General features: G+C 41.4%; 2 protein-coding genes across 6 annotated transcripts; both read right to left on the bottom strand.

Annotated features, from left to right (window-relative positions):
- Positions 1 to 362: 362 nt before the first annotated feature.
- Positions 363 to 7,751, bottom strand: LOC143354344 (citron Rho-interacting kinase). Of its 2 annotated transcripts, XM_076788353.1 has the most exons (14): positions 7,523 to 7,751; positions 7,240 to 7,410; positions 6,580 to 6,824; positions 6,050 to 6,496; positions 5,837 to 5,969; positions 5,235 to 5,761; positions 3,688 to 5,121; positions 3,139 to 3,588; positions 2,716 to 3,068; positions 2,471 to 2,631; positions 2,187 to 2,399; positions 1,860 to 2,115; positions 1,701 to 1,779; positions 363 to 1,615 (listed from the first exon to the last, which is right to left on the bottom strand). In XM_076788353.1, exons 2-14 carry the CDS (start codon positions 7,355 to 7,357, stop codon positions 1,553 to 1,555), a joined length of 4,479 nt encoding a protein of 1,492 aa, XP_076644468.1. In that variant the 5' UTR covers positions 7,358 to 7,410; positions 7,523 to 7,751; the 3' UTR covers positions 363 to 1,552. The 2 variants fall into 2 exon arrangements, with proteins under 2 accessions (XP_076644468.1, XP_076644467.1); XM_076788352.1 differs by lacking the exon at positions 7,523 to 7,751 and having other exon boundaries at positions 7,240 to 7,423.
- A 1,228-nt stretch (positions 7,752 to 8,979) lies between these two features.
- On the bottom strand, positions 8,980 to 17,950 carry Limk1 (LIM domain kinase 1). 4 transcript variants are annotated; one of them, XR_013082317.1, is made up of 10 exons: positions 17,858 to 17,898; positions 17,263 to 17,353; positions 16,959 to 17,073; positions 16,235 to 16,675; positions 15,723 to 15,815; positions 15,087 to 15,219; positions 14,765 to 14,997; positions 14,465 to 14,690; positions 12,058 to 14,391; positions 8,980 to 11,960 (listed from the first exon to the last, which is right to left on the bottom strand). XR_013082317.1 is itself a non-coding variant. In XM_076788354.1 (9 exons), exons 1-9 carry the CDS (start codon positions 17,873 to 17,875, stop codon positions 12,136 to 12,138), a joined length of 3,606 nt encoding a protein of 1,201 aa, XP_076644469.1. In that variant the 5' UTR covers positions 17,876 to 17,898; the 3' UTR covers positions 8,980 to 12,135. The 4 variants fall into 4 exon arrangements, 3 of the variants coding, with proteins under 3 accessions (XP_076644469.1, XP_076644470.1, XP_076644472.1); XM_076788354.1 differs by having other exon boundaries at positions 8,980 to 14,391; XM_076788355.1 differs by lacking the exon at positions 17,263 to 17,353 and having other exon boundaries at positions 8,980 to 14,391; positions 17,858 to 17,950.
- Positions 17,951 to 18,111: the final 161 nt, after the last annotated feature.

Here is an 18,111-nt window from a genome sequence, read left to right on the forward strand (position 1 = left end):
TGAGATATGCATTGACCTTTACTTTGCATAAATAAACGCCCCCTTAGCGCCCCTGATTACAATACCTTGGGTACAGATTTCAATGTAATCTACATATGGCCATGAAATCTAGAATTCCCCCTAACTAGGATCTATCTCGTGCCTTATACTACGAAAATATTTCAATTCAATTTCCCAAACGTAAATTTTGCTCCCGAGACCTTCACGGCGCTGCTTCTTATGTGGCGTATTCTACTTGTTCGTCGCATAAAAAGGGCCTAGCCGATTAAGATAGTCAAAATTGCCCTTAAAGGTTTTTCAATGACTATTGAACCATTCGAAAGCTGACTAGAAATTATTTGTTTTAAATACGTAGTCAGAGATGAGTTTCATAAAAATCTTTATTCAGTGGATAAATAAGTACTCCACATTGAACTACAAAATTACAAAATTTTGTTGACACACAGTCAAAAATATATTATTATCGTTGTAATTGTATCTCTATAATATTGTCGATATAATTAATATAATCTTAAGTCTAGATTGAGCCACCGGTATCAAGTATCGAATATCGAATCTACGCAGTTGGCCAAATGCTGTTTCGAGCAAATTTTGTGCAATATTTGTATCACACTTTGCTTTTGCAAAGTCATATTTTGCTTTGCATTTGTTACCAAACCCTGCTTGGAGTAGGATTTGGTCCTTATTTGATATGAATTTGTTACCAAAATAGATGGATCGGAATTTGAGTACAAAGTGTGCAAAATTCTATACCAAATTGGGGCCAAACCTCGGCTTCGTTATAGAGGGCAAGTCGGTCGTACTAAGTTCTTGCTCTACGAGTAGATATCGGGAAAAATCGGAATAAACCTTTCTGTAGGAGGAAAAATAAAATTTTATTTAATCTTCTAAATTATGTAATTTTAGGTTCCATATATTTTTAATAATTTAATTCCGTTTTCCTTCCTACAAGCAAGGTGTACTCTTACAAGGTTAGGTTCGCTCTTAGTGCGACCGACCTGCCCTCTACAACGAAGCCAAGGTTTGGCTTCGATTTGGTCTTGATTTGGCATGGAATTTTGACTACAAATCTTGCACTCAAATACCGAGCCTAATGTTGAAAAAGATAGATCGGAATTTGTATATAAACTTTGGTGGCAAATTCATAACAAATTATTTACTGGGTACCCCGTCTAAATTGGAAGTACTTAGTCCGGTAAAACAAAAATCTCGCAGCAAGTAAAGAAAAGTAATTACTTTTACGAAGCGTATAAGTATATCAAATTTGGTAGGCTAATACTACGTGGTACCGTACAAATTCTTCGTCGCAGAAAATGTGTCCGACAATGAGATTTGACTACGCGGTTACGTTCTCGTGATCGACAAAATGGAAATAATATTAAAAATAATTATACGGCAAAGTAAGTACCCGAGAAGCTCTCAAAACGACTGTGAGAAATACTTAAATATTCGCACGTCGATTATGCGTTGGCGACATCATTAGCAAATACGTATGAATTAAATTAAATTAAATACATTATATAAATTTCGCCTCTCGAATGTTCTTTGTGATTCACTGTTGTCCTGTATGGTCATCAAATATTTGCAGTCTTTCTCTCGGTTCTTTTTGCGACTCCTAGAAACGTACAAAAACATGAATGAACGCTTATGTTTGGCGGTCAAAAAATATCTCAATATTTGGGAACGCCGGCGAAATGTACTTTTTTCCCCGGGCCGTCCAAAGCTTCCATTAAGCTCGACGTGAAACTAAATTCCGAACTGCTTTCATCGTCTTGACCTCTGTAAACAAAAAACTCGCGTAAGACAGAGCAAAAAGTTTTGGATTTAGTAGAAGTATACAGTATAATGAAATCACGTACAACGTGTCTAGACTAGTGAGACTGCCATTCAATTCCGGTAGATTCGAAGAACCATCCACCCTAAGTAGTTCTAAGAAAGAGTTCACTGTTGCTAGGTAAATTCCTTTTGTTCCAGCCACCCCCAAATAACGAGGACTGGATAATTCGATCAACGTTCGCTCCGGATTGTTCGTAGGTGTGGTATACGAGTCGAGTGTGAGTTTCACGATCTCCACCGATGAGAAGTGAATAATAAACAGGTACGGTTTTCGAAAGGCTGCAAGAAAAGTAGAAGATTAGCTGTAAGGTACGCGAAGTCATCGAAAAAACAATGTCGATGGAGTTTACCGAAAGCAAAAGGCAAATGGTTCCACGAGGGATCAACGGCTCGAGTTCTTTGGCCGCTTTCGTTCACGAACATTCCGAACTCGTTGTAGCAGAGCAGCAACTCCACTTTTCCAGGTACAAGAGAGACGTTTAGAACACAGACCGGGAAGATACCCAGCTTGGCTACGCCGGACAACGCAGCTTTCACCGAACTGTCGTCTTCCTCGGGGAATTCTGCAACGATTTTAGGTATCATAAATATTATAAAGTAACAGTTTGTCATATTAGTTGCATATATTCCGTACCATCGACACAGTAATTCTTAAGGTCTATTTGGAAAAATTTATTGCATCCCACAATGAGAACGTTTTGGGTAAATATGGCACAACTGCATGGCTCGTGAGTCTCCAGCTCGCGGACACCAACAAATTCTCCGACATCTTCTTCGGTGTACCATTTAAGTAATCTACAGATTTCGGCAGTGAATATCGACGTTAATGTTCGCTATTACGCCTTAAAACGTGAATCGTGTTAAGCAATTGCAACTTACATTACGTGGGATGCGGTTGCAGCACAGAGCATATCCCCCTGCAATTGATATAGATGGCAACTGTCGGCACCGTTTAGAACCGGTTTGGTGGTGATCGCTGGCCTAGAGCACTCGGCGGCCATCGCGTTGCTCTTCAGTTGCCTTAGACTACAAGACACTAATTGCCTGTTTTCACCAGCTATCATTAAAGCTATGTCCAAGCGAGGGTGCAAGGTTAACTGGTGGACCCTCTTCACCCCTTTAATCGCCGTTAGTGTACGCGACTTGGAGCCGCGATAAGAGAACAGTCCCTCTTCGGCGCCTAATAATAATACATTCTCTTCGTTTAAATGGACTGCACAATTCAAGTCCAACTAAAAAGGATTCACAGTTAGCGAATCTACAATACACAGGTACCAATTCGAAGCTAAACAGACCGCTTACTTGATTCTTTTCCAGTCTTAGCACAGTTGAATATCTTTCGCCTTTGTGAACGTTGCTCGAATAACTTTGACTAGTAACGGATTTCAGTGCTTTCGACCAATTTTTCTTATCAGTTTGGCTCAAAGCCATTATATCTAACCGCGAAGTAGGCCAACAGGTGGTTGACGCGTTCGATTCTATCCTAAATATAAACGACAAGTCTGATTTCGCCGTTCCCATCACGTCCGGCTGCTGTACATTGTCGGAAACGGTGTACCCGTCGTTCTCGGTTAAGTCCAGACGATTTATGGGAGCCATTCCAACAGAAGGCTGGTGTTCGTAGGTGCACAAGCAAGTTCCCTCCAACCTGAGGTACTTCCTTTCCCAACAGGTCTTCGAGCGCTCTGGAACCTTCACCCATCCTTCCATGGAGACGCGACTGTCCTTCTTAGTTTGAACGTCGCACGGATCCTTAAAAATGATAAGAAACGTTATCTACATCGACATCTCGTTACAGATTTACGTGTTTTCAAATCGTTCAAGTTATATATGATATGTATCATAGCGTACTGTGTCAGGTTTATCTGGTTGGTCGATGGCCAAAGTTTGAACGCTTCCAGAAATGGAGGACAAGCTCTCGTCACTGTTCCTCCAATTTTGGCCGAACTGTTTGGCGAAGCCTCCAGGTAAACCACAGGTAGCAGGAACGGTGACAGCGCATTTCAGATGTGTCATCACCTGACATTCACTGCAAATGGCAGCTCGTTTGCCGAACTGAATCGAGTCTAGACACGCGGAGCATTTACCTGCTCGCATCGGCAAACCAACGTCGAATCTATGGGGAATATTGTGGCCCATCCTTTGAGGCGACAAACGTTTGGACAACGTGTTGGTCTTCATCTCCGATACTGTCGGTGAGGTCGGAGCAGAGATAGAAGCTTGCATGGCTTTCAACGCTAACAGTTGATCGGTCAACGTTTTCACCTTTGCTCGCTCTTTGGCCAACTGGTTCTCCAACTCTCGGTAGCCAACAGGCATTCCACTTCCACTCGGCGGTATATTCTCTTTCTGTTTGGTACCAAGAATCTTATCGCACACCGTTTTCTTCTTTTTGCCGCATTCTTCCAGCTTGAACTGAAGGTAGTCTATCAATTTGGTCTGCTGCTGTCTAGTGCTCTCCGCTTTGACCTCTCTCTCCTGATAGAATTGTCTCATCTCCTCCAAGATGCTCTCCAACTCCGAGATCCTCATCCTCAGTTCTTGACCTTGGTCCACGCTGCTTTGCAGATCGTTCATCAACGCGAAGTTTGCCTCTTTTAGCTCGTGGAACCGCGTCAAGTGCTGGCTGCTCTCTTCCTTGACTACTCTCGACTCGGCCTTTGCTATTTCCAAAGTACGTTTCATTTCTGACAGATCGCACTCCAAATCGTCGCATTTGGTCGTCAATTGTTCTACTTGGCCGTTCAATTCTTGAGCAAGCCTTTTATACTGATCTCTCTGGGCGATCAAGCCGTTCCTCTCGCTCTCTATGTCGCCGGTTTCGGACTCCAGCCTCTCCAAGTTTCGCTCGGCGGACAATCTTAACGATCTCTCTTCGTTCTGACCGGCGAGCGCCTCGCGGAGCTTCGACTCCGTTGTCTCTAGGTCTCTCTGCAGCTTCATCTTGTCTTGGATCAGTATATTCTCCCGTGTCTCGTGATCGCTCGTCAATCTATCGTAATCCATCAGCTGCTCCTCCAATACGGTACACGTCTCCTTGAGAAGCTGCGTGTTTAACTCGTAGCCTTTGATCTCTTGCTCCAGCTTCTCTATTTTCGTTTCGAATTCGCTTATCTCTTCGGCGTGCTTGGCTATCTTCAGCGACAGACGTCTGTTCTCCGAGTTCAGATTCTCCACTCTGTCTTGACTGGTCCGGCACTGCTTGCGCGCCGCGTCTAATTCTCGGCGCAGCGAAGCGCTAGAGGATTGAAGCTCTTCTATTTGATGGTTAGCCTGAGTTAAGGCCTATATACCGAAACAGAAGAATATAAACAATATGAATAAAATTAATGAAATCAAGTCACGCGTGATATTAATTTAATAGCATTCACAAATACGGAATCTTGTAAGATATTTACTCTTTGAGCGGAATCAGCTTGCATTTTATTTCGCGAAGATTCTTTCGTTATATCGTTCAACGATGCTTTCGCGCTATCCAATTCCTTGAGAAGCTTCTTGGATCTCTCTTCCTCCTCCTTTATCTTGTGATCCAATTTCTCCGATATCTTTTGTTTCTCCTCTTGTAAGACTTTGATTTTGTCGTTCGCCCTTTTACTTTCTCTCAAAGCGATTCTTTTATCCAAATTGGCATCCGACAATTCTTTCTCCTTCTTCCATAAACTGATTTGCACTTGTTTCGCCGTCTTTTGTTCCGCGTTCAAGGCGTCCCTCATCGTCTGGACTTCCTGCTCTAATTTGTCCACCTTTTCTTGTGTATGGGTGGCGGTGATTCTTCCGATATCTATTTTGGGACCAACGCTGATGCCGGTGCTGGTTTGCTCTGATTCCTTCTTCAGGGTGGCATTTTCTGTTTCCAACTTGGTCACGCTCTGTTCCAATCGCCTCAGCAATTCTTCCAAGTTACCAACTTTCTGAAGGTGTTCGTCTGAAAGCGATTGAAAATGTTTATTACGGTTTACTTGCAGACAAATTACCATAACGTTCGTTTCAGGAATGTCACCTTCTTTCTGCAACGAATCCTGCAACCTTTTCTGTAACGCGATCTTGTCCTGTGCAGCCTGTTCCAGATTCATTGCGAGAGCTTCGCTTTGCTCTAAATTCATCATAGTCTCGCTTAAGTCGGACTTCATTACCTTTAAGACAATATTCGCATCAGTACAAATGTTAAAGCTTATATTATCGTTCGTGATTAAAATTAATATTAATTATGCACTTGTAATTGCTGCTTCAGCTGTTCGTTCTCAAGTTTCGACCTCTCCAGTTGCTGTTTCAGTGTGGTCACCATTTGTTCGGATGTCATAGCGTTGTCCAATTGTTTCGCTCTCTCTTGCAATTGTTTCTTCAAAGTATCTATCTCAGCGTCCCGGACAGGTATCGTGGCTTGTATGCTGCGCAACTGTTCCTGACAGTCTTTCAACTCATTTTGTGCCAGCTCCAAAGCAACGTTCAATCTCGACTGGCGACAATGATTGGAATCCTGTTCGTTTCTCAGTTTAGTCTCTAGATCTGTATTCTTCGCTGTTTCTATATCTAACTTTGCTCTTAACTCAGCCAGCTGATTGTGTGATCGAGTCGCTATCTCCTCAAGTTTAGTTTCAACACCTTGTACGCTTTGCCTGCTAAGTTCCCTAGTTTTCGCTAGAGATTCTTTATATTGCATCTGATAAAAAACATCAAATTAATGATCTATTAATATTACTGGAATCAATGTTTTGTTACCAGTTGTTTATAGAAGATACAGACCTGAAATACCCTAAGCTTATGCAACTCTGCATTTGCAGTTTCCAACTCACACTCTGTCCTCTGTAATCTCGAACTCATCTCATTGTTGCTTGTACATAATTCGGTAATCCTCATAGTTTGGCCTTCTATGTGTTTATTGAGCTGTGCAACCTTGTCTTTCTCCGCATTTTCCCATTTGCGTTTTGCATCTTTTATCAGGCTAAGGGCCCTTGTCTCTAAATCTTTTCTCTCCTGCCGTTCTAACTCTGTTATCACGGTACAATCATTATATCTCGGTGTGTTTACGTAATATAAAATGATCTTACAAACTATAGTCACTACAATATTTACAAACATCAGAATGTCTTACACAACAAGAAATAGGTATTCTTACGTTTCCTTAATCATTGGACCATTTGAAATTCCACCATCTATTTCAGTCATAAATGTATAAAATACACATTCTAACGATAAGGTACTACTAATTAACTATATCATGTATGTCAAGTGAAATTTAATATCATAGGCCAATTAAAAGAATTCCATGATCTATATATGTATGTATTAATTTGTGCAGCACCGTTTAAATTAAACAACATACGGTTGCTAGTCGAAATTATCTGTTAAAATTTTCTTCTAAAAGTATTAGGATTAAAGTATACATTATAATTAATAATTTACCTAGTGTTCTTTTTATTCCGGACACTTCTGATCTTGTTGTAACCAATTCCCTCTCCAATATATCTCTTTCTTTACTAAAAGCTTCCAATTTCTTTGTGGCGTCACAACGAAGCGCCATTTCTCCCGCGTGCCGTCCTGGCGCCTCGGATGCCTCAAGAACAGTGCTGAGCTCTGTAATGAAATATTAGACGGTTTTTCTCGCGCATGCGTGCCCCAAACAGTAACGTATTTACATATATTATGAGGAAAAGGTAGTGGGGCAGTGATATTGGCGGGAAAGTACCGGAACAATCTGTTCCGACGACGAGACAAGTATTCCACAATGAATTTCAAATATATCTGTTTGACGCCGATGAACGTGGTTACAACTGGTTACAACCCATCCATGTTACAATCACATGTCTGGTACAACACATTGCGCCACTTCTGCCAACGTGTGGCGGTTATATGAGAAATGAGAGTGCTCACTGCTCACGCCCGGGGTTTCGGCAGAGAGGAAATGAGAGCACAGACCAGAGAGGATAGGAGAGTGCTCACGCCCGGGTTTTCGGCGTTCCCGATATAGTGCTGACATCTGCTCAGCCTTAGCATGGCACAGAACCGTGTCGTCTTTCCTAGAACAGAACCGTGTCGTCTTTTAGCATGACACAGAACCGTGTCATCTTTCCTGGAACAGAACCGTGTCGTCTTTCCTGGAAGAGAATCGTGTCGTCTTTTAGCATAAAACCGAACGCACATTATTTTTTTAACCAGGATTAGAACGTACAGCTTAATTGTTTTATATGAAATATCTAACTAACATGTAAATCTTGTGTACAAAATCTCTAATTAATATAAATTAAGAATAATATTAATTGTAATGATACGTATTTTATTTTTTTCCAATTCTGTAGTTGCAAACTCTAGTTGTAAAAAATGGAAAACCCGGAAAAATTCGAACAAATACAGATCTCATATCGAAGTTTAAAATCGACCAACCTGAATATTAATCTAATAATGAGCTATTGTCATCAACACTATCTTAAATTTGTTCATATATTTAGCTACTGCTATTATTAATTAAAAAAAATTTTCTTTCATGAATAAATATTTTTTCTAGATGACTTTAAAAACACATTAGAACTATTTTTAAATAATTTTACTCGAAAACATTCTAGTTTACTCTTTATTTCACCGTTCTACTAATTTTTTATGGGCTGCATTGCAGCTCTGTTTAACACTCTTTTACAACTCAATACCATAGTACCATCAATATTCAAGGAAGAACAATTTTGTGTACGGGATCTTGGGTACGGATCTAGAAACGGGAAGACAGACCAGCCGTACTCCACTCAATGACAATTGACACATCGCAGACAGACGCTTGATTAATTCTTGCTAATTTCTGAGAAGAAAGGGAAGGAGATCCGGATTCATTTTTTGGTCGGCAATTATAATATCAGCGATTTGACTACAGTAATAATCAATACACAACGCGTCGGTAGTTATACCTCAAAAAGTTATTTACAGTTATTTATTTGTTCAATACTACAGACAGGCTACAAATATGAATGCAATCGATCTGTCTCTTCTCGTAGAAAAGTAGATGTCAATATGTATAGTTTCCGATACGATGGTCTTCGCGCTTATACTTCATCGGGTGATGTTACAGAATTTTCTGAACGCAAGATTTGTTGGGCAATAAAATGAATAAATAATGCGATTCCGTTAAATTGTATACTTTATTATAAATTGCCTAGATTTTGTATTTTTTTTTTTTGTAGGTATTTTTCCTAAACGTAATATTTGAATGTCGCATAAGGAGTAAAATGTTAACCATTCATTTCTTCTCTGCTTCCTCCGTCTTGCTATAATGTTTAACAGAAACATATTGTTCCCTAGTTGCATTAGTTCCGACACGGAAAATTAATTTGAAAAGGTCGTCGGTAACCTGCTAGTACATGTGCCGTTGGACTAATAGGAAAAACGATCTTACTCTGAGAACGAGAATTTTGAGCAATTGTTGGGGAGAATCGTGCAACAACAATATAATCTTGATTGATTTAGGACACGTTATTCAATCTCTGTATTACACATGAAGTAAAGATTTTCTACTTATTGCTTTCCGTTGAGAATTCAATGACTTTTCCTTTTACGTTTCAGATAACAGACTTGTCTCGAAAATCTCCAAATTCTGCAGAATTTCTTAAGATTCGTGTCGTTTTCCAACATAGTTACCACACAAGATCAAAAAATACGTGTATCTACCTGCATAATGCATATGCGGCTCATGCTTTGACCTCCGCGTTTCTGTTTTTCTTCTCTGCGAGTAAAGAAAAATAATTTACAAACAGTTCAGACTTACAGAGACTATAAAAATAATTAGTGTCTAACGTTTCGTTCCAGGGGGTTTCATTCTCTTTTTACAGAAGTGTACACGCTGTTATTCTCTTGTGCCCGTCGCTTTTCTATAACCACCTACTTGTGTACTACGTTCGTTATGAGTCGACTGCGAATATTTCTGCATTTAACCTCGTTTCACGTGTTCAACAATGGTGCACCCTGTAAATGTGAAAAAATCCGCAGTCCAGTCATAATTAAGCAACGATAACGAGTCTAATACTGTTCGTTGAAAACGTTTTACGACGAGTTCGTCTCTGCCGCTTTACGTAATATACTTGTGATTATTAATACATTGCTCGATTATTAGTTTTCCGGTACGTAGATCTTTTTGTTTTTTTTTGTTTTTATTCATTTATTAAATACGCATACTTTTCGTGTACCGGGAATTTTCGAAACTAAGAAAGTATAGATTCTCTCGTCCGATTCGAGACAGTTTGGATGAAAAATTCCAGTGTTCCGTGTAGATGCGCAGAGAATTCAAAATTGTACGAATCTTATTTTTCGTGTCTTTGAAATTTTGGATTGTGGCACATCTTTTTAAACTCCTCGTGTGATCGACGTATCGACAGATTGATCGAAGGATCACGCAATTTGAGATATTTCAAATTCGAACACCTCCAACGCTGTTCCTTTTCATCTTTCTATCGACGAATTATTTCAAATATTTCGATACTTTACATGAGTAATATTTCACGTTTTAAGTATTAGATATTTTTTGCATATAGTTGTCGCAAAGCCATAATTATTTGTTTGTTGTAGTACAAGGGTTATTTGCAAAATCGTTTATTGCACGTATTGTCCGTTGAAATAATGTTGAAAAAATTGGCTCTCTTCTCGTCTGCATGACGTCGCAATTAATCGGGGTTCTTTTTTCTCAACCAACGGCCTTATTAAATTTACCTCAGACAATCCATCCATCCTATTACAAATAGACAGCTTCAAAACACTTTTTATCACAGATAACAAACTTTTATTTGGTGTAATGAATCGAAATACTTCTTGTAGTAATCGCGTAATCGATCGGTTTGTTCAGTGAATAGAAAAATGAAAAAACTAATAAGGTCCAATATTTTCCGATCGCGTTGATTCAAGGATAATGTAGAAAGAACTCGAATCAGCAAAGAAACAAAGGTAACAAAAGTAAACAATAAATTCTTGAACGCATGCATCACAATGTGCTGGAATCTTTTTTTGTTTTTGTTATAAATACTTTGTATAAAAACAAACTCCTCTTATACTGTATATCTTTTTCTCTCTGCAGAAGAATTATAAATTCAACCGTAAACTATAGCTTAAATGCTCCATCTTGGTTTTGCTTTCTATCTCGATAAAATTAGGGAACCTTTCGCTTATGATTAGAATAGAAGTACAATGTTTTTCGTTTAATAGTATCAAAAGAACTTTCCGTCTCTACATTATCAATATAAAGCTTCTTTTTTTTGTTACTATTAAATCTATGTTTTGTAAACAGTGTTTTGAACGTGACGAATCTTGGAGTATATATATATATACAAAACTATATGTACATTCTTCGTATTATACACATCATACTATTTAGTTGAACATCACTTATATCTTTGCTACGGTAAGAAGCGCGCGAGTATCCGATCACATCTGATGAAATAAATAAAAGAAGAAGAACAACCAGTAACTAGAAAACGTCGAAACGAAAGAATCAATATTAAATTGGCCTAGTTTGATCTTCGAAACGAATAACAAAGATATAATTGACGTGTCTCGACTTTTTATACATATGTCAATGTTTTGTACACGCCGCACGCATCATCGCAAACGTGAATATTTTACAGCACGATATACATCCTCGTATTTAATAAAAGATATGATTTTTTACATGTTCTATTCTACAAACTGACTCTACAGAATGTTTACAACGCCGAAGTAGTGTAATAAGAAATCCCGTACTCCGAAAAAATGGGGGAGAAACGGTGGAGGGTTCACCGATTAGAATTGACACGATCGGTGCGCGGCGTTTCTAGGACACCATTTCCCCGAGCACGCGTTTGTTCTACCGATCTCGAACGCGTCAAATAGAATTCTGGATGGAATGCTTTCGTTAGTCTTATAAATTACATTAAACTCACGTTCATAGAAAAAAAAAAAAAAAAGAATAAACCGCCAGGCAAGATTTGCGCAGGAATGCACCACCGAGACGCATAGTATCCAAAATACTTTGAAGATCATAGGATCCGATGGGATCAAGCAGCGAGACTCTGCCGGAGTCATCTGGCCGCTGAACGTGTCGAATCGTTGATAATAATACCTTGTTCAGCTGTTCACACTTCCGAACAAGAAATATGCGTGACGGTGTCGAACGGCGCCTGTATGGCATCAAAGTGTCGTTACGAAACGTGTTAAAAGTTAAAACCTAAACGAGTTATCCTACCAGATCTAAGAAAAGTTAAACCGCTAGCTCACAGAGATCGAATTAGTGGGGTGAGATTTGTTTGTTTCCTCCTAAAAGACGTGTTACTTCTCCGGTTGTCCGTCGAGGGCTCACAACGCTGTGCTTTCGATCGGCGACGTCGCTCTGTTAGGCGTGCAACACCTGTCGGGAGTATGGCACAAATCCGGCGTGTGTCTGCCATCCCTTAACTGAACGAAGTCCAAGTCCGCGAAAAAGTCACTCCTCATGGTGCCGACCGCGCTGTCGGAGCCGAAGCTGTCTTTCTTGCACAGATCAACATTCTTGTAACACCCGCTGTACTCTGCCAATGAGCTGGGCAGCTTGCCGCCGTCGTACACCGACTTCTTCGGGTTGGACTCTAGCTCGGAGGAGTCTTGGATGGACGTGACGCAGTCTTTTTTGTTAGTCTCGGCGTTAGTCTCGTTTTGCGCATTGTAAATAAGGAGATCGTCGTTCTTCGAGAGGCTTGTGTTCGAATAGAGGCTGTCGGTGTAACGTAGATTGCTGTTCTTCCGGAGGTGGTCCTCCTTCTGCAAAGTGTTGAAAGGAGAATACTCTTCGTAGACCTTGTCCTTGTACTTGGCCGAACGGTCCAGTACCGTGAGGCTTCCGTGCCTGGACAGAATGCTGCCGATGTCGGAGACGTTGCTGTCCTGTCTGGCTACCACTCTCTCGTTCGCAGGTTCGTTCTCGTTTATTTCCGCCGAGCTTACAGTTACTTTTGATTGCAACGAAGTACCAGCTTCGGATTGATTATTGTTCTGCGGCGAAAACGCGTTCTTTGGTGACTCTTTCGTGGGTGAGATCTTTGTCCTCCTCAAGTACGAACCTACTGATTTCGTGCTCTCGTTGCTGGCTTTCTTCGACTCGTTGTTGTCGCTTTGGCTGTCCGATTTGACCTCCGTCTCCGTGGCGCTCACGGATTTCCCGATTTGCCTCAGGTAGGCGCTGACGGAACTCGCGTCCGGCATCTTGAACTTGCTCTCCAGCTTGGTTCTTGCGATTTCCGACTTCGAGTTGATATTATTGTTCACCCTGTACGAGCATTTGTTATCGAGAATGTACTCGGAGTTCAGAGTGTCCGACAAGGAGCACGGACTGGCTCTGCCCACGTACCTGATCTTCTCGATCGTGGCTATTCGTTTCAGATTACAGTCGGTCTGATCGGCTTGATTCACGACGCAACGGGCTTTGTCGTCTTTCTCGTTGAAGAGGCGAGGCGACGATTCATTCGATTTCTGTCTAGCGAAACAACCGGCGAATCCGCTGTTTTCGGGAGACACGACCGAGTCGAGTTTCTCAACGGCATCTTTCGACCTGGAATTTTGACGCGAGTATCGCCCCGCGTGTCCCGGCGATTCGTTCGTTTTGCTGTTTTGTCTCGTGTACCTCCCTTTCGAGGTGAGCGCGTTAAGGTCAGGCACTTGTAGCGTGTTGCCGCTTTGTACAGATTCTTCGCGTTCGAGAGTGCTGTCGTCACATCCGCTGCACCGTTTCTTCTCTTGATGGATCTGGCCCTCTTTGATGGGCTTCAGTTGCGGCGCAAGGGTGTCCGGAGTAGTCGACTCGCTGGTACTCGTACTAGATCCGGTGTAGTTCCTGATATCGAACTCCAGATCCGCTGGCAATTCAGCACCGACCGCCAGATGCATCGCCAATCCTTTCAACCAGATCTGCATCGACTCAAACGGCGGCCTTTTGTCAGGGTTCAAGTCGCAACAGAGAAACGCTATCCTGTAGAACATTTCCGGGCAATTCGAGCAAAATTTCTCTTTGAAAACGTTCTGGTTCAGACCGAAGTCCGAGGATCTTGGCAAGTAGTCGGGGTCAGCTTGAACCCGGCCTATGATCTCGCACACAACGATGCCAAAGCTGAATATGTCGACCTTCTCGTCGTACTTGTTGCCTTTCATCATCTCGGGAGCCATCCAATACGGATTTCCCACCACCGTGTACCTTTTCTTCCGCTCCTTTTTGGACGTTTTTGTCTCCCCGTCGGAATGTTTGCTGTATTTACGATTCTCCGGTGAATTACCGTTCTGTATTATCCTAGCGAGACCGAAATCAGCGACGACCACAGTTTTGTCTTCGCGGACCAGACAGTTGTGCGAGTTCAGGTCTCGGTGAATGATGTTCATGGAATGTAGATACGCCATGCCAGCGGCGATGTCTTTCGCGAACGATGTACGCTGTTCCCACGGTAAAATTTCATTCGCGTCGTGGAGCAGAGCTCTCAGAGTTCCACCCGCTATATACTCTGTGACCAAATGGAGCTTCTTGTCTTTGTAGAGAACCCCGATGAATCGAAGAACGTTGTTGTGATGCAAGGAACGCAGTACGGCTACCTAATGAAAAGACGAATTACATATATCGGCGTATCCGTTTAGATTGAGATACCATTTCGAAAGTGACAGCTACCTCTTTCAAGAAATTTTTCTGAGCTTCTTCATCCACTCTGTACAACTCCTTTAATACCATGACCTCGTTGGTGTCCCTGTGCGTCACCTTGAACACTTGCCCGAAGAATCCTGTGCCTAAAAGTTCTCCCTTCACTAGATCGCTCGCACGAAATATCCTTTGGTTCTTTGGCTCCACTCGAAAAGACCTGGTCCTGCTCAAGTCGCACGTGGGATTCGTTGAAGATCTAGAATACGTTACACGCTCAGTATCTCTGTTGGATACTGCTATCGCGGAAGGAATTTCTGCTAAATCCCATACCCATCGAGCAGTCTCGACATAGAGCTGCTGCGCTCTTTGTGCATAGGATCTCGCGTCCTCCTTAATTGTCTGCTTCGTGTACCGCTAATGTAGCCTTCGTCCCGTCGTTTGAATAACCGTTCCTTACTTTCTGCACTGGTTTTTGGACTTCCGACCGACGTCAACATTGCCGCGGACGGTGAAGAATAGGCTGGTCTTCGCGACACTGCATCCGGATCATGCTCGATGGTCAACTAAAAACAAATGAGGGCGTTTATATCCGAGTTCAATCGGGTTCGGGTGACATTTGTTAAAAGGATAGATTTACAAAGCAGAAAATTACCTGTAGAACGGTGTCCGAATATTGTATAAGGTTTTCTATGCTTTCTATGGGTTGATCTTTGACTGGTGTACCATTCACTTCGAGTATTCGATCCCCGATGTGCAAGGAAATGAGATCACTGGATACGTTCAGTCTGTAACACGTTTTGCGTGACATTACCGATATTTGTAAACAGTTGTTGCGACAATACATGCAATATTTTGCGTGCATTTAATAGGTACCGGAACATGTACGATCGTATTATAATGAGAAACAGGATTGATATTCGTTGATAAAACTATCCTTGAATATCGAATAACTACTATGCATCCTTTGTCAACTAATACACAGAACGATGTGACGTGTAAAGTATACAATACATAAAATGTAATGGCTTCTAAACGGTTAGGTATAGTACAACCACACAGCGCAAAATGATATATGTATATGAAGTAGAATTTCTTCTGAACTGTTACATGCTTACAAAACTATCTAATGTGTGTATATTAATAAACGAACGACTGATATCTTGAACAAGATACCTTATTGCACAAGATATGTATTTCGCGTGCAGTTATGTAGCAACTACCAAGTACACACACCTAATTAATAAAAGACACAATATCTAGTGCATATTATTTATTTGTTATGCTGTACCTATGATTAGAGAAGTGGCAGCATAGCCTAAATAGAACCTCCATCATAGAGGCCAGCAGCTTACTGATCTTTCCACGAACATTTCTCATTAACCTGTGTTTTAGTTCAAAGTTATTAGAAGCTGTGATCTATAGCGGTTCTTAAATACCACAGAATTATTCATGCAATGTTAAATATTTTAGAGAAGCTTTATTAACTATAATTTTATATTGTACAAAATATTGTTTCTTTTTTTTAACTGAAAATTTCCTACTCTCATTATATACAAATCTGTCGCCTTCTTTTTTTTGGTTTTTATCGAATTAGACATTTTCGCGTGTTCAATTTAAAATACTTTTTAACTGTAACACATGTTTTTTTCGACAGTTAAAATTTACGCTTACAATGTTCAAAACGAACAAGGCAAAGAGGCATATTGTGTTTAACATTTTTCGACGAACAATACCGAATGTAATAAGAAAAAATATAATACAAGAATGTACAAGTAAATTGTACATAGTTTGTATACGTACTCTGATATACGAAGCAAAGCTCCACAATTTCTAGGACTAGGAGTTGTGTCTAATGTCAGTTTGATTCCTCTCTGTTTCTCCGGATCTGAACAATTGGGAGGTATTTCTACTAGTCTGATACTGTGCGGTTTTCTAGCGAATGGACAGTTGGATGTCCTATTGATTGGCTGCATTTGTCTCTTGTAACAACATCCGCAATACAGTTTGGACCTTTCGACCAATGCGTAACTTTCCCCATCTCCGATAAACGCGCCGCATGAGTTACAGGCAAAACATTCTGGATGAAATTTGTGATCTCCTGCCAACATAACGGGACCTGTGATGATTTGGCCGCAACCTTGGCAGGCTTCCCCGTAAGCGGCCCAGTAATCATCTTTGCAAAAAAGCAAACCATCCTTTTCAAAGTACCAAGACGAGAGGCCGACGTCGCAGGCCGAACACCTGCAAAGATAAAACATCTTTTTGATACACCATTGGTTCCTAAGAGATCTAATTTATTCAAGTTCCTAAGAATCTATAGATCCGGTGACTCTTGAAATAAGGAAATGATCGTGTTACCTATGGCAGGCAGTGGTCATTTCGTAAAGGAGACTTAAACAAGAGAGAATATTCCGCTTCTTTTCTAATATTCTTAATTCTAAAAATGTGGGAGTATATTTTAGTGGCGTTTTAGCAATTAATACTTAGAGGACAAGCAGTAAGACCTTTTGTAAGAATAGCATACCGAAAACAATCGATGTGCCATATCTGATTTAGAGCTTGGATGAACTCATCTTCGTCGATGGCATTGAGACAACCGGCACAAGTTATCGTCCCTCCGCTTTCCCCGCTTGCTCGGTCTAACATGGATCAATCAGAAAATTACAATTCAAATTTTGACAATAAGCACTTGGAATGAGTACACAGCCGACGGCAAAGAAACTTTATCTCTTTGTTTTTTTATTATCTCTGAAATATCGCGTTCGGTTGGCTAGCACAAACGCGTCTACATAGTTTTTTTCTTGATTCTGTTTTGTATATTTACGTACACGTAGACGCGTGTACTTTTTTGCGAGAGTCCGACGATGTCGTGAAGGGTAAATCCGGCGTTGAATTTCGAACACATCGAGCTGGCAACAGCTGCGAAAACAAATCCGTGAACCGATGTTGCGGAAAACCGAACGCGACGCGGTGCGAAGGAAACGTGTGATTCACGGTTGACGTTAGATAAGCATCAGGGGAAAGCTGGTTACATACATGTCAACCAGCTGACGATAAACTATACGGTTCTCGGACGGGAGTTTCCTTAATTGTCAATTAATGAAACGTGTCAACTGGATCATCATGAGCCTCCGATAACGTGGCACGCTAACGATCATGTTACCGGGGAACGTAGCGACCGAGGAGAACGATTCGCGTCGCGTAAATAAAGTGTTGCGAGTTGCGAGGTGCGAGGAGCGTGGGCCAGGAGACTCGGAAGCCAGGACGCCCACGCGATCCCCGAAGCGTCCACCGTATCACGCGAAATTCACGATCGATCCGTCTCGTTACGACACGACGTTAGAAACGATTCCACTTTCTACACTGTGAATCCATTCACTTCCATCCAAATGCAACTCGGAACTTTCTTCGGGAAAGACGTACCGTTTGACGAAACTTCATCCATCACAGCATCTAGATAGGACTGACACGCTCCCACTCCGCCACTCCGCGCCTCAACCACCGAGTATAGAGCGCACAGAGTTGCGCACTGTCCTCAACAGATGGCGCGCGCGCGTGCAGACTGCCGCGAAATTTCAAACGGCACACGGGACTCCGTGTACTTGTACTTGTACTATAATGCAATATTTCGCTGCGGTACGAGTACCGTTTGCGAACCGTTTCGAAAGTCTGCAACA

The sequence above is a fragment of the Halictus rubicundus genome, chromosome 5 (assembly GCF_050948215.1).
Source record: "Halictus rubicundus isolate RS-2024b chromosome 5, iyHalRubi1_principal, whole genome shotgun sequence".
Lineage (NCBI taxonomy): Eukaryota > Metazoa > Arthropoda > Insecta > Hymenoptera > Halictidae > Halictus > Halictus rubicundus.

Bases quoted from the DNA above. Each gene is read 5' to 3' on its own strand.
- LOC143354344 (XM_076788353.1), bottom strand. From the start codon at position 7,357: ATGGCGCTTCGTTGTGACGCCACAAAGAAATTGGAAGCTTTTAGTAAA. The intron at 6,825-7,239 runs GTAAATTATTAA...CCGTGATAACAG, and splicing joins CGGAATAAAAAGAACACTAG to AGTTAGAACGGCAGGAGAGA. The intron at 5,122-5,234 runs GTAAATATCTTA...TTCGGTATATAG, and splicing joins AAGCTGATTCCGCTCAAAGA to GCCTTAACTCAGGCTAACCA.
- Limk1 (XM_076788354.1), bottom strand. The intron at 15,816-16,234 runs GTACGTATACAA...ACTAAAACACAG, and splicing joins GCTTTGCTTCGTATATCAGA to GTTAATGAGAAATGTTCGTG. The intron at 14,998-15,086 runs GTAATTTTCTGC...ATTTGTTTTTAG, and splicing joins ATTCGGACACCGTTCTACAG to TTGACCATCGAGCATGATCC.